This window comes from Eptesicus fuscus, chromosome 9 (genome assembly GCF_027574615.1).
Source record: "Eptesicus fuscus isolate TK198812 chromosome 9, DD_ASM_mEF_20220401, whole genome shotgun sequence".
Lineage (NCBI taxonomy): Eukaryota > Metazoa > Chordata > Mammalia > Chiroptera > Vespertilionidae > Eptesicus > Eptesicus fuscus.
In genome coordinates this window covers 24075104-24089480 of record NC_072481.1, presented here as the reverse complement: position 1 = coordinate 24089480, position 14377 = coordinate 24075104, and the positions used below count along the sequence as shown (strand labels likewise).

Sequence of the window (14377 nt, the reverse complement as noted above, 5' to 3'; positions counted from 1 at the left end):
GTGCTCCCCTGGAGTCCCACAGCTCTCCTCCTAGTTTAGGTCCCTAGATCTTTAGGGATAGCTGGGGTTTTTCTCAGGCTGGTGAGTGATATGGGGACAGAGTGGGTGGGGACGTTCAGGGCAAGGAATTTCATCCCTTTGTGGGCCAGTTTGTTCTCTGCCAAGGTGGCTGTGATCTCCACAGTCGTCCAGCACCCCAAGCGGGGTTAGTCCATGTGAGAGACAGAACCTGCAAGAAGACTCAGGCTGAGGGCCCTGCTGGTGGCAGCCCTAGGGTGGGGTGGGGAGACGGTGGGGTTCAGGGAAGGGCTGGCAGGAGGCCCTCCTCTGTGAGCTCCCCAGGATCATTTCCCAGCAAAGCGGGAATTTGCATACTCGCTGGTTTCCCCATCAGCTTCTCAGCTTCTGGAACCAGGAAAAGAGGAGGAGGAAAGCAGGCAGGGCAGCTGAGGCGTTTGATCCCCTCCAGTGCCTCAGTGCTAGAGCTTCTGTCCCAGAATCACGTCCAGGCCCTGCCACCCGCTCCTCCACACCAGCCCATGGGAACCTCACAGCTGTCCGGTGGGGCAGGCCAGGGAGCTGAGGCTCCGGGGGGAGAGGGGAGTTGCCCAGGGCCACACAGCCAGGGAGGGGGACTTCTTCTCATGCTGCTGCCATGAGAACTGAGGTATCATCTTGTCGAATCCAGGGATCCTCGTATCCCTTTTACAGGTGGGGTCACCGAGGCCCCATTCATAAAGGTGCTTCAAGAGATGGTGGGAAGAACTTCCCAGTTAAAACACAACTCGTGGGAGAGACATCCGGGGCATTTGGCCTGGCCGCCTCTGAGTGGCTCTGCCCAGAAGTCAGATTGAGAAAGAGGCCTGGAGGGCAGGCTACACCCTGGATGGCCAGCCCTGCCAGGCCGGGGATTGCCCGGAAAGCACAGGATACAAGCTCCGGCCAACAGGGCACTGAACTGACCTCAATCCTCCCGGAGCCCAGGTCCAGCTGGCACCTGCCACCTGGGCTCCATTGCCCTTGTTGGTGTCTGTCAACAAGCCGTCAGGGACAAACACGGCCTCCAGACATTAGCCACAGCCAGCCTGGACCTGCCACCTCCTGCCCACTTCTGCAGGATCTTCACCCCTCCTCCCCCCGCCCCCATCCCCAAGCAGAAGCAGCAAATGTCCAAGAACTCGGCTCTGGTCAAGGACCAAGTGTAAGCTGTCAAGTCTGTGGACAGGCGGCTGGTGGGGTGGGATGCCGGTGAAGGCATCCTCTTCTGCTTCCAGGCCACTGCGGAGGCCTCGCTGCCTTCATGCTCCATGGTACCCATTCACACAGACAGAGGAGGCCTGGTGGCTGGGGCTGCCGGGTGCCTGTCGCTGAGCAGGTGGGAGGTGGTCATGTCAGTCATGCTGGAGGGATTCCTATGTAAGTGATGTAAACAGGGAGGGTTGCAAGGTGCGAGGCTGAGCACACCGCCTCCATCCCTCTCAGGGCCCTCCCTTCCTCGGGGGACCTGAACTTGAGGCCCTGCCCCAGTCCACTCCTCTCCGTGGGACCTTGGGCAAGTCAGTCACTCGGCATTGTCCGCGGCTGATAACGAACAGGACGGTCCAGTATGTTAGCTTCCTGTCCCATAAAAACAAAGGCCCATAAATAGCCTTTTAACCTGGAGTACACTTCTTGATTGGGAAAAATTTTTTTAAAATATAAATAAGGCAATGACATTTCTTTGTGCAGATAAACTTCCCGAGAAGGCCGAGCGACCGGCCTGGGGTACCTCGGCAAGCACACTGGATTGTCCATGGATTCCTGCCTCCAGTGCAGGCGTCTAAAGAACATTTGGTGTGAAGAACCGGGTGGGGCCCTGTGTGCAGACTGCCAATGTGGCATTTTCTCCAACATGCTGCACAGCTGTTCTGTGGCAGAGCAGTTTCTTAGCAGAAAAAAATAGATACCATAGAAGCTTCACAAACAATAAGCACAAATTAGGTGACATGTTCAAAGATGTAATTATTAAGACTACTTTTTCCTTTTCCCCTGCTGATAGTGCTGTTTGGGGATCATCTGACAGCCCAGCTTTTTACTTAGTTAACATTTATACCTCATTTTTTAATCTGCAAAAGACAGGGAGAGAGAGAGAGAGATGTATACTCCTGCCTGGCCTCTTTCCTTCTAGGGGCAGATGAGAAGGTGGAGATGAGAAGGTGGAGATGGTGGATGGAGGTGAGCACAGCCCACCCAGACCAACACCAGAGGCCCTTCAATGAGCACTTAATATGTGCCAGGCATTGGGACACGCTCCCAACACGTATGACCTCACGTACTCCTTACAACCCTTCAGGTACCATATTATCCCCACTTCATAGATGAGGCAACTGAGACCCAGAGAGGAGGAGCCACTTGCCCCAGGTGACACAGTCGGTGGCAGAGCCAGTTCCCTCCCACTTGGAGGTTACCCTGGCCTTGCCTCTCCAGCTGCTCCTGCCCCAGCGCCCCCTGCCCCGCTCTTTGCTCTGACACAATCTCTGGGAGGATGGGGCCAGAGGCCGAGGGCTCCCGCTACCCCCTCCACCCAGCTCTCCTGGAAGCCGACTTCTCAGCCAGGTGGTTTCCCATCCTCAGTTCTGGTCACAGGACCTGAAAGGGGAAGAGCTCCCCCCACTCCCACCGCCTCCCCACACCACAATTTCAGGACAAGCTTTTTCTACTTCTGCTTCCTCCCTCCCTCCACCCCTCCCCTGTCCACGGCCTCCTCTCAAGGCCTGGCCCAGCGGTAGAGAGAGAGAGAGAGAGAGAGAGGATTCCTCTGCCCCAAAGGGACTGAGCAGTCCTGGTGCGGCTTGGCAGGTCCGAGTGCACACCTCTGACCTTCCATCCCCCAAAGACCAGCTCAACCCGCAAGCACAACAAAGACCATCACCCCTTAAAAGGGCTCACATTGTACTTTATTGATGTGTTAGGGAGGCAAGGACTTTTCACTTAAAACATTAACATTACATATGTCTCCCCCCGACTGCGGGGAAGGGTGAGATGACTCCAAGTGCAGAGGAAGGGGGAGGGGGAGAGGGTCAGGGCAGAGGGCTCTTGGCCCCTGGCGGGGGTGATGGGATAGGCGCACTGAGTGGACAGAAGGTGGGTTATTAAGAAGCATCTTGCTTACTAACATGAAGCCTCATGCCCGAGAGAGCACGGATGAGGCCTCATTGGCTTAGAGGAGGGGCCCTTGGAGGGCAGGCACACGGTGCCCAACTAGCCAGCCAAGACTGGCACCCCAGGGACGGGGTGGAGGCGGGGGGCCGTGCACAGGGCCCCCAGCCCAGGCCTCTGCTCCCCCGGCCTCCCTCCCCGCCCTGAGAGAAAGGAGGGTTTGGGCTTTAGCCACGGACCGACGGCCGTTACCGGCAGCGTCTCCTTAAACTACAAGAGATACAATGTGCATCAACAGGGTGATCACTTCTGACCCACTCAGGCAGACGGCGAGAGGTGCCGAGTGGGTCAGAACCAATCCTACAGTATCTTTGGTTTGTGGGTTGCCTTCCCTACTTTAATCCTCCCTCTTTCCAGCCTCCAGGGGGGGCCGTGGGGCTGAGAACGGGCTGCTCGACGGCCCGCAGTCCAGCCGGACCGCCCTGGGAGGTTTCCTAGTCACTGAGATGCTGGGACTTGTAGGAGAGGATCTCGGCAGCCAGCTGCTGGGGGTCCAGGAGCTGTGGGAAGCGCCCCATCACGGCCTCCACCAGGCGTGGGGGGAAGACGCCACACAGCTTGGTGTACACACTGGCTCGCTCCTTGGCCAGGCCGCCTGCCCCACCCCATGTGCCCCTGTCAGCCCCTGGGCTGGGCCCCTGGGGCTCCTGCAGGACTGGGGTGGGTTGGGGCAGCTGGTATGGCTCAGACCAGTACTCTCGAGGTGGAAAGGCAGCTGGTGGAGGTGCGTAGTCGGCAGGGACGCTGAAGTGGCCAGCACCCACAGCCCGCCCGAAGGCTGGAGAGAAGGCCGGGGTGGCTGGGAGCTCAGCCCCATAGGGGTTGTAGCCAGCATAAGGGCTCCCTCCTCGACCCCCCCACAGTTCTGACATCTGGCTCTCCAGGGAGCCGATGCCCGAGTCCAGGCAGTCCTGAGAGGTGTACGGGAGGGAATCCAGGGTCTGTGGGAACCAGTCCGTGGGCCCAAAGCTGCTGCCACTGCCCCCACTGGGTGGGAGGCTCCTGCCTGTGGTCACTGGGACAAAGGTCTGGGTCAGACCCTCTCGGTGGGACCCTGGGGGTGCCTGGGCTCCCAGTTTCTTCCCTTCCAGGCTACACTGCTTACGCTCTGGGGGCAGAGAGCCAGGCTGAGATGGAGAAGAAGGTCGCCGGCCACTTTTGTCCTTGCTGGGAGCCCTAGGGGGCGAGAGCAGGGCGTTGGCACGGAGCTCATCTGCCACGGAGCGCTGGGGACGGCTCGGCCGCTCCGGATGGAAGAACCGGCACTTGATCCCGTAGGTGCATTTTCTTCCTGGAGAGAAGGAAGGGGAACTCTAAGCAGGGGAACTCTAGGACCAAGGGGGTCACAGAAACTGGGGTTTGGGTGGTCCCTATGAGGAAGAACTTGTGTGCAGGCCGACAGGTGAGAGGAAGGGGAAGGAGTGAGGAGGGCCAGGGAGGGTGGAGCTGGGTCTCTTACCATAGGGGCATTGCTGCTTCCTGTGATCGGCTGTGAGTGGCTTCTTACGCAGGAAGTTGTCCAGGCTTGGCCCGTGACGGCCCAAGGGGTCATCGGGGGGCATGAACCTGCAGAAGAGGTGGGAGACATGAGGGGGACTTCCCAGTGCTGGGAGGGGGCTGGACAGTGAGCCTCACCTGGAATGATAGGAGGGCAGCTCCTAAAACTGGGGCCCGTCTAGCAGGGCATCCCTGGGCAACCCTCATGCTGGGCGCTCTCCGAGGCCAGAGGGCAGTGGGCAACCTGAAAATCTGAACCTAAGGCTGCGACCACTGGTCTCAGGTCAGAGATTCAGTGCTGGGAACCCGGAGGCTCTCTTGGAACCATCCGACCACATCCTCAAATGAGGATTAAAAAAAATAAAAAATGCTATAGCCCTAGCCCTGTGGTCGGCAAACTGCGGCTCTTTGGTCCCTTGGGTGTGGCTCTTCCACAAAATACCACGGCCTGGGCGAGTTTATTTTGAAGAAGTGGCGTTAGAAGAAGTTAAGTTTAAAAAACTTGGCTCTCAAAAAAAATTTCAATCGTTGTACTGTTGATATTTGGCTCTGTTGACTAATGAGTTTGCCGACCACTGTCCTAGCCGGTTTGGCTCAGTGGATAGAGGATCAGCCTGAGGCCTGAAGGGTCCCAGGTTTGATTTCCGTCAAGGGCTCAATCCCCAGTAGGAGGCAGGAGGCAGCTGATCAATGATTCTCTCATCATTGATGTTTCTACCTCTCTCCCCCACCCCCCACCCCCCATCCCCGCTTCCTCTCTGAAATCAATAAAAAGGTTTTAAAAAAAAATGCTACAGCTCTGCCCTCCCAATCAAAACGCCCCTGCCTCAGCCCGGTCCCAGCCTGACCCTTCTTATGCGGTGCTGTGTCCATCTCCCCATCAAAGCCGCCCGGCTCCCCCCAGCACAGGCCCCTCCCTCTGGCGGGACGTACTTGTCATTGACGAAGGAATACATGAGCAGCCGCTCCTCGATGAAGCGCTTCCACTCCTGCCGCTCGCTCTGGAGGTCCCGGTACGTGTCGTTGGAAACCACCACCCCGTCAGACTCGAAGGCCAGCTTCACGATGAAGCGGTCATCGTAGCACACCACTCGCTTGCCACCCACGCGCCGCGACGGTGTGAACACCAGGATCTTCTTCTTCTCCAGTTCCCGCAGGATGTGCTGGTCTGGGAGGGGCAGGGGTACAGGTCAGAGCCCAGCCTGGACCCAGAACCAGGCCACTGGGCCCCCTAACCTCCTGGCGGCTGGCACAGGAGCTCCAGGGATGGACGCGGCTCTGCTGAGGCCACGGCTCTGCTGAGGCCACTGTCACCCTCAGCCCCTCACCTGGGCCTTGCACACGGTTTGCTGCCTAAAAATCCAGCACATCTGAGAACAGGCCTGTAGGTCCGCTCAGCAAAGGCTCCGGAGCACAGAGCTGGGCCTTATCCTTCTCTCCTCCTGCCTATCAGCCTGTTCATGCCAGAGGGGCTCGGCTCCGGGGCTCACCCAGCCAGTCCCATAGCGGGCCGTGAAGGAGCCCCAGCGTGCGAGGAGACGTGTCTCGGCTCTGTCTCCTGCGTAGCCAGGACAAGAGCCCATTTGAAGGGGCTATTTTTCCTAGAGCGGGTGCCCCAGCCAGCCTTCCCCAGATCGCAAGACTTACAGGGAAATCAACTCGGGTTTTTCCTCTCAAAGGTTAGGGGCTCTTGTTGCAAGAACAATGGTTAGCAGCCAGCATGTGTGAGCACTTACTATGTGCCAGGCACCCTTCTAAGTAAGCACTCAGCATGCGTTAACGCATACGATCCTCACAACAACCCCGAGAGATGATCACCCCCCCCCCACACCCGTCTCAGATGAGGAGCAAGTGGCTCTGAGCAAGGTTGCCAGAGGGCCAGGGCCAGGATTCCAGAGCCCCCGGGCTCAGCCTCCACACTCTGCTGCCCCGTGCCCCTGGGGGTGTGGAGAGAGCGCCCCACCATTAGAGGAGGGAGGTGCCCAGTGCTCAGAGGCAGAGGCTACGGTCACACACACAGGGTCCGTTCTGGGGAGAAGCAGGCTCCTGGGGCGCCAAGCCCGCCCCCCTCCAGAGGGGTCGCTCACCGGTGATGGGCACATCGGGCCGGGGCTGCTCCTTTCTCCAGGATGGCACGAACACTGTGATGTCGGTGTGGCCCCGCTCCAGAAACCAGTTCACGGCCAGCAGGATGCCCCGGCAGGAGAAGACCTCCTTGTTCCCGTGGCTGCGGGGGAGACTTGGAGGGGTCAGCAGGGAGGTGGTCCCACTCCAGCCCCTGCCCTGGCTCAGCCCACCCCTTTCAGGCTGGGGCCCAAGCCTGCATTCCCTGCTGGTTCCCACAGCGCCCAGGATGACCAGACCTGGGACTTTCCCTGAGGTCCCATCTCTCCCAACAGTGAGGAAACGCCCAGGAATCTGGCAGCACTCGCTCCCCATGTGGGGGAGGGTCAGGCTGCTTGCAACACACCTGGGGGTGGGGGAAAGGCGCTGGAGACTTCTGGTTCCTGCCCCACCCAGGGTGCTGGGACCAGGGGACACAGATGTACACAGGCAGACTGAGTCACCAGCCTCCCTCATCCAGGGGTGGGGGTGGGGAAGGCACCCGCCCCGCTAACAGAAGAGAAACCAGATTGTTCTGGATTAAAGTTCAGTCTTGCACTAAACCTCAGGGGCTGGGGCTGAGGAGGGTGAAGGGGAAGGAGCCACATCCCCACCTTCCCGGGAGGGCAGGCAGCCACAGATGTGGGAGGCTGCCGCGGAGCCTTTTAGTTTGAAAGTGAAAGGACACACAGCTTTTCCTCTCAAGACCGCCAATTCCCCAAAATGCCTGAATTGCCCTGTCTTCTCTTCCCCCCCCCTCAGCAGGGCATGACCTGAGGTGCTGCTGGGTTGCTCTGGCTCAGTTTCTCTGTCTGAAAAATGGGCCCGGTCATCTGCAGCCTCCTTAAGAAGGGCCCATATCAGTGGGACCACTTTCCTGTTTGCTTGAGGCCAAAGACAGTCCAGCAAAGTGGAGGGTCTCGCTGGATTCCTGGGGGTGTGGGGGTAGGGGGGTGGGGGGTCCCAGGTAATGCTGGGTGGGGTGGAAGGGCTCCGGACCAGGCTGGGGGCTGGAGGAGGCCAGCTGGGGATCTCTCCCCAACACTGCTGGCCTCCCACTAACCCCTCAGTCAACAACTCAGACTCCTATTTGGCAAATAAAACAGAATAAGCGTTACACAAAAGACTCAAGTCCATGGCCGACCACATCCTGTGGGTGGCTTTTGGTGGTGGTGGGGTGAGAGCTGGAGCCCCAAGAGAAGGTGGGGAGGCAGGGCAGCTGGGGGGCACAGAAGCTATCTGGCGGTGAGGCCGGGGACCCCCGGGTCTGAAGGTCTCTGTAAATTGCAGGGGAGGCAAAGTCCGGCCTGAAGGCAGTGCTCATCCCTGCCAGGTGGGGCTCCCCCGCCAGGTGCATCCGCCAACTGCTTATGATAAAAGTTAACATTTACTAGCGCGCTCGGCACCAGGCCCTGATCTATGAGCACGCCTCTGCGGGAGGTACTACCGTTAAAGGCTCCTTTCCCCTTTAGCCAGATGAGAAAACTGTGGTCCACAGAGGACACGTGGTTGCAGCATCACACAGCAGCAATTGCGGAACAGAGTGCAACCCCAGAGCCTGCGCTCAGAAGCACCATGTCGATGCTCACACAGGTGCCAACCCTGGCGGTCGGGATGGAGGGGGATCAGCGGGTACCCAGCTCCTATCGGAGGCCAGGCGCATCCCACACCTCCTTGCTCCATCCTTTCCCAAGCTAGCTGCAGTGAAGGAAACCAAGGCTCTGAGACTTCTCTAAGATGCCCTGGCTACCGGTACGAGACAGAACCCGAACCCATGCCTGGAGCCACTGGATTGCGTTCCTGTCCCCGACAGCAAGATCTGAAGTTGATTAGGAGAAAAAGCTCCCAGCCCTCGCCAGTTTGGCTCAGTGGACAGGGCGTCGGCCTGTGGACTGAAGGGTCCTGGGTTTGATTCCGGTCAAGGGCACATGCCTGGGTTGCAGGCTCAATCCCAAGTAGGGGGGCATACAGGAGGCAGCCAATCAATGATTCTCTCTCTTCATTGATGTTTCTATTTCTCCCTCCCTCTCCCTTCCTCTCTGAGATCAATAAAAATATATTAAAAAAAAAAGAAAAAGCTCACAAACTTGAGTTAGTACCAAGTATTAGGAGGGAGGGGCAGGCTGGGGACAGGAAAAATGACGCACCTGGCACACTTCTCCTCCATCAGGTCCCATGTGAGGGGCCAGCACCCCCAAGACGCCTTCCCTGGCCCACGGCAGGGAGGGGACTAAAGCTGGCTGTCGGGGGGCACTCCCAGGCTGGGAGGGCAGGACCTGGTGCTCTGCTTCCCCCAGCCCCTCCCTCCCTTCCCTGGGCCTTCGGCTCTGTCTTCCCAGGACTGCAGGGATGTGATCCCTGGCTTGGCTTCCTCTCTCAGGTATGCAGTCTATACGTGCACCCGCTTACCTCCTCCTATACACACGTGTGTACATGCATATGCCCCATCCTAGGCCAGTATCTTCAAGCCCTGGGACTTAATGGAATGCCAGGCCTTCCAGGTCAGCGTACTGCCTTTGTGCAAAACCTGGGACAAGTCTGATCTCAGCCTGCCCCTCCCTCCTAACACTTGGTACAAACTCAAGTCTGGGAGCCTTTTCTCCTAATGAACTTCAGATCTTGCTGTTGGGGACAGGAAGGCAATCCGGGGGCCCCAGACATGGGTTCAGGTTCTGTCTCTTACCTCTAAGCCCTAGTCTTCAGAATGGCCCCTGGGCAGGTGGTCAGAGCCTTACCCTGGGCAGAAGCGGAGCATCACAGTCAGCCCTCCCAGGCCAGGAGTCCCTCCCACTGCAATGGAGGAAGCTCTGTCGGCTCAGGAAAACCAGATACCCTCCCACCCCCACCGCAGTCCTGTTTGCCCAGAAGGTCAGGGCCCCTCAGCCTGGCTAACTAGACCCTGGTAAGAGACTCGGTGGTGGCTCCCACCCTGGGACAGAGGGCTGGGTCAAGCCAGGCTACCCAGGTGAAAAGATCTGCCAGGGCTGGGCCCAGCTAGAGAAAAATTCCCTTAGAAGGAAACAGAGGTGAATTTCCCCACGATTTGCATACCGTGTGGGCTGGCCCATCTGCCCCTGTGGGGGAGGGGGCAGCAGGGCAGGAACCCAGAAACAGCTGAGACAGGAAGTCTGAGGCTGGAATTCCCCTCCGGCTACGGCCTCAGCTCAGAAACCCCCGGTGGCTCTGCCCCTCCAGCCAGCTCCTCAAGCCACCCCTCCACGATCTGCCCCTCCTCCCTCCCAGGCCCCACCTTCTTCTGCCAGGATACAAACACACACAGCACATGGCTGCTCCCGGCTCAGCACTCCGGCCCATGCTTCCAGATAGGTCTAATCATCAGAGACCTATCCAGCCACAGGCTGATGGAGCCTGAGAGGGGAATCTCTGACTTTCAGAGCACATGCTGTGACCAGCTGCCACTGGCAGGTGGGAGCCAGCTTTACCCAAACTTCTATCCATTTCAGAGGTGGGAAGGCTGATCTAAAGATGGCTAAGCTGGGCCAGGACCAACCATGGAGGCCTCAGGCAGTGCACCTGGGAGGTCCCTAAGAGCAGCCAGTAGCCCACCCATGTCTGGGGTCTCCCCGTCCACACCCATAGGTACTTTTCCTCATTGGAGGGACTGGAAGAAAGCTCGGCCAGAGGCAACCCTGGCCCCAGCCCATCCCATTCCCTGTTAAAGCCTGTATGGGGGGAAGGAGTACCTGCGTTGAGTCCTGGCTCTGGCCCCAGGGAGTCCCCAGAGCCCAGTCCAGCCCAGGTGGCTCTAGCTGAATCAGAATGGACCCAAGTAGCACAGCTCACCTGAAGCCAAAGCCTCGGGTCACCTGGCCCACAGGCCCCACAAAGAGCCGGAGCTCGAGATCACCCTTGGTCCCAGTCACAAAGGCCTCGGGAGCTGGCCTGCTTCCCTGGGAACCCAGACCCTGAATAATCAACTGCTGCTGTCTCTTCCTGAGCAGCTCCTCTCTCGAGGTACTGCAGTGACTCCTTCCAGCCAGCACCGGGGGTAATGGCTTAGTCCTGATGACAGAGGAGATGGCGGAGTGACTGCAGCCGGTCTGATTCCTTCCTCGGGACGGCCTCAAGTCACACGAGAGGAACTTGGACCGAGCGCTAGGCCTCAGGAAGGCCAAGAGCACAAGGTGAGCTCTGCAGACAGAGGACCCAGGTTCGAATCTGTGCTCCACTGCTCCCCCAGTAAGTGTGACCCCGAGCAGGTCTTTGAGCCGCTGTTCTCATCCCTAAAACCTTCCTAGCAAATCCACTTCCAAGAGGCCATGAGGATTATGGGAGCCTCCTGACACACAGTAGGGCCTCCATAAAGGGCTCTCCTTTCCTTTCGACTAGTAAGTGAGAAGAAGTCCAACTCTTCCCCGAAGGCCCCGCTACCCGACATGCAGACACGGGGCCACCATTCCCAGCCACGTCTCGGCCACAAAAGTGACACGTACCTCATGGCCACATTGCTCCCGTCGATGACCACGGGCCTCAGGTCACTGCCCTCCTTGTCCTCCTCCAGGGAGGAGGGCTCCAGGGTGGAAGCCTTGGGGGTGCCCCCACCCCGGGGGACCAGAGGAAGCTGAGGACAGGGGTCCGGCGAGGCCTGGCGCTCCCGCTCGGCGGCGGACCCATGCTTCACCAGCTCGCCCAGCACGGTGTTGGTGTCTGCGTGGACCCCCAGCTTCTGCAGGACGCTGTGGATCTCAGCGGGGGAGTAGCCCAGCTTCCGGAAGAAGTCCACCTTCATCTGCAGCTCGGCAGCAGAGGCCTCCTCCGCGGGGGGCTCCTGGGCTGACCTGGGGGTAACTTGGCAGCTGTGGCTGTCTTCAGGTTCCCACAGACTCATGGTGGGGGCTGGCTTCTGGGTGGGCCTCTCCGCCAGCCACTCACAGATCAGACTGGTGGAAGGCACCAGTCACAGCTCCTGGGAGGAAAACCACAGGGTTAGGGATGGGGAATGGCTCTCTTCCACCCCCCCTTCGGCCCCGCCCCACCCAACACCAGGAGGCAACACTTGGTGGCACTCTGCACACATCTGGCAATCCTCTCAAAGCTCCCCAGCCAGGGGTCATCATCATTCCCAAGGATGAAACTGAGCCCCAGACATTAAGCACTGGCTCAAGGTCATCCGGCTGGTAGGCTGGTGTCGCAAGTATTTGAACCTAGACAGTCTGACTCCACCTCCTACCCCAAGCTCAGCCCCACACCAACCCAAGGGACCCAGATGTCCTGGGAGGCCTTAGAAGACCTTGCCGCGCCCCCACAGCTGCGGGGCGGGGCGCTCGGATGGAAACCCAGGGTTGGAACGGAGCTGGGGGGTGAGGGTGGGGGGGCAGGGGCTTCCCCGCTGAGGCCTTCGCCCGCGCCCGCCTGCCCCACGCTCGGAGCCAGGCCCAAGAGGCGCAGAGCCCGCGGCCGAACTCACTGGCTGGGGGAGAACTTTCCGGGGAGACCCACCGGCAAGAAAAGTTGCTGGAAAACTCTGGTTGGCTGCCGGGCTCGGTGACGCGGAGGCTGTCCCGGCCCCGAGCTCCCCTAGGCTCCCCGCTCGGGAGCTTGGCCTCCCTTCCCCCAGATCCCCCCAACTTGGGCTAAGTTGGAGGGGGTCCCGAGAACCCTCGAGGCCGGAGGGGACCAGCTCCACGTGCCTCCCGGTGCGGTTGGTTCAGGGGAACCCTTCCCGCCCCCAACCCTGTCCGCGCCCCGCGCCCCGCGCCCCGGCCCCACCGCGTCCAACTCACCCCGCCGTGTACCCAGGGCGGCCGGCGGCGTCTCCATGGGTCCGAGTCCCAGGGGCGAGGCCAGTGGCGCCTTTATACGGCCGGTGGGCGGGCAGGTTGAGTTAAGGACCCAGACGCGGAAGCCCCGTAGGCGAAGAGCTAGTCGGCCACCGCCCCTTCCTGCTCCGCCCCGCGCCGCCCCGCGCCGCCCCGCCCCCGCCCCGCCGCGGGCTCCGCCGCTGCGGCCGCGCGCTCCCCGCCCGCTCCCCGCCCGCTCCCCGCCCGGCCGGGAATTGGGGCTGGGGGCGCCGAGACACGCCCAGCCCGCGGGCCTCCTGGCCCCGGCGGCGGGGGGACGGAGAGGGCGGGAGTGCACGGCCCGCGCGCGGAAGGTGAGCGCGGGCTGGGGCAGGTACGCGCACCGAGTCCGAGAAGGAGGACAGGTGCAGCCACGTCCGCTCCGACGCCCGGCAGGTCCGGCCCCGCTGCGGAAGGTGCAGCCGGGGACGCACGGAGTGACTCAGGCACAGAGTGTGCTCCGCGCTCCATTCACGGTGATCAAGCCCGGAGCACTCAACAGGTACGCGGTGAGGAGCAGGCACACAGAGGCGGGGCCCCGCTCAGGGCCGGGCACGCGTTTTCTGAAACTGGGACCGCGCCGGGAGAGAAAGGCAGGCGCAACCCGCAGATCCACGGTGACGAGGGGGAGAAGCCGGCAGCGGAGGCGCCCTGACCCCAGGCACCTGGTGAATGTTCACGGAATGCTGTCTCCCACTCAGCTCCGAACTGAGGCCACCCCGGCCTCCAGAGGATGCTCTAGGTTCCCAGGTCAGCCAGTCTTGATCCCACAGGGAGCACAGCACTTTATAGTGTCTACCCTTGGGCTTAGCTGAGGGAGACAGAGGTTATCATGCCCCCTTTACCCTAGAAATTCAGAAAAGGCTTCCTGTCCTGGCTGGAAAGACTGGGAACCGGGACCCGGAGCTCCCACTCCAGGGCAGCAGATGCCATCTTTGCCACTTTTGAAACCACCAGTGACCTAGGGCAGAGGGGAGACTCTTCTGGTGGAGTAAGGCCTGGAACCTGCCTCCAAGTGTGTGTGTGTGTGTGTGTGTGTGTGTGTGAACAAAGGGAACACGGAACCCACAAGCTAGAGGGACCAGTCCATGGCAGGGCCACCAGCTCACTTTGCAGATGGGGAAACTGAGTCCCAGGGAGCCAAGCACTCAATAGTGAGTTTCCTGTGTGAGCCAATACTTTACTTACAGTTTCTCTGCCTTATCGTAGTAAGGTTACGTGTTATTAGTGTTGTAACCAAATATAGTTTCTTGTAAAAGACACCATTTACCCTATACATGTGCAACTTAATGGGAAATAATAATAAAACATCCATGTACCTATCACCTAACTTAAAGTACAGACCTGTGCCAGGACCTTTGAGGCCCACCGTGTGCCTCCATTACAACCTTGTACCCTCATCTTGAACAGCCACTTTCCTGAATTTTGTTCTAATTGTGTTAATAATTCCTTTGATGTTTATTGATTTCAGAGAGGAAGGGAGAGGGAGATAGAAACATCAATGATGAAAGAGAATCATTGATTGGCTGCCTCCATGTTGGGGGCATGTGCCCTTGACTGGAATCGAACCTGGGACCCTTGAGTCCGCAGGTCGATGCTCTATCCCCTGAGCCAAACCAGCTAGGGCAATTTCTTTGCTGTTTAAAGTTTTATCATCTTTGTATGAATCCCTAAATAATATATTGTTTAGTTTTGCTTTTTTAAACTTTGTGCAAGTGGAATCATTCTCCATAATTATGTGACTTTCTTTTTCATGAAGCATGAACATTTTTTTTTTT

General features: G+C 59.3%; 1 protein-coding gene across 2 annotated transcripts; it reads right to left on the bottom strand.

Annotated features, from left to right (window-relative positions):
• Positions 1-2918: 2918 nt before the first annotated feature.
• ZC3H12A (zinc finger CCCH-type containing 12A) lies at positions 2919-12626 on the bottom strand. 2 transcript variants are annotated; one of them, XM_008151138.3, is made up of 6 exons: positions 12543-12626; positions 11253-11725; positions 6783-6922; positions 5629-5863; positions 4658-4764; positions 2919-4489 (listed from the first exon to the last, which is right to left on the bottom strand). In XM_008151138.3, exons 2-6 carry the CDS (start codon positions 11645-11647, stop codon positions 3633-3635), a joined length of 1734 nt encoding a protein of 577 aa, XP_008149360.2. In that variant the 5' UTR covers positions 11648-11725; positions 12543-12626; the 3' UTR covers positions 2919-3632. The 2 variants fall into 2 exon arrangements, with proteins under 2 accessions (XP_008149360.2, XP_028015823.2); XM_028160022.2 differs by lacking the exons at positions 6783-6922; positions 11253-11725; positions 12543-12626 and having other exon boundaries at positions 4658-4804; positions 5629-5684.
• Between the last annotated feature and the right edge of the window lie 1751 nt (positions 12627-14377).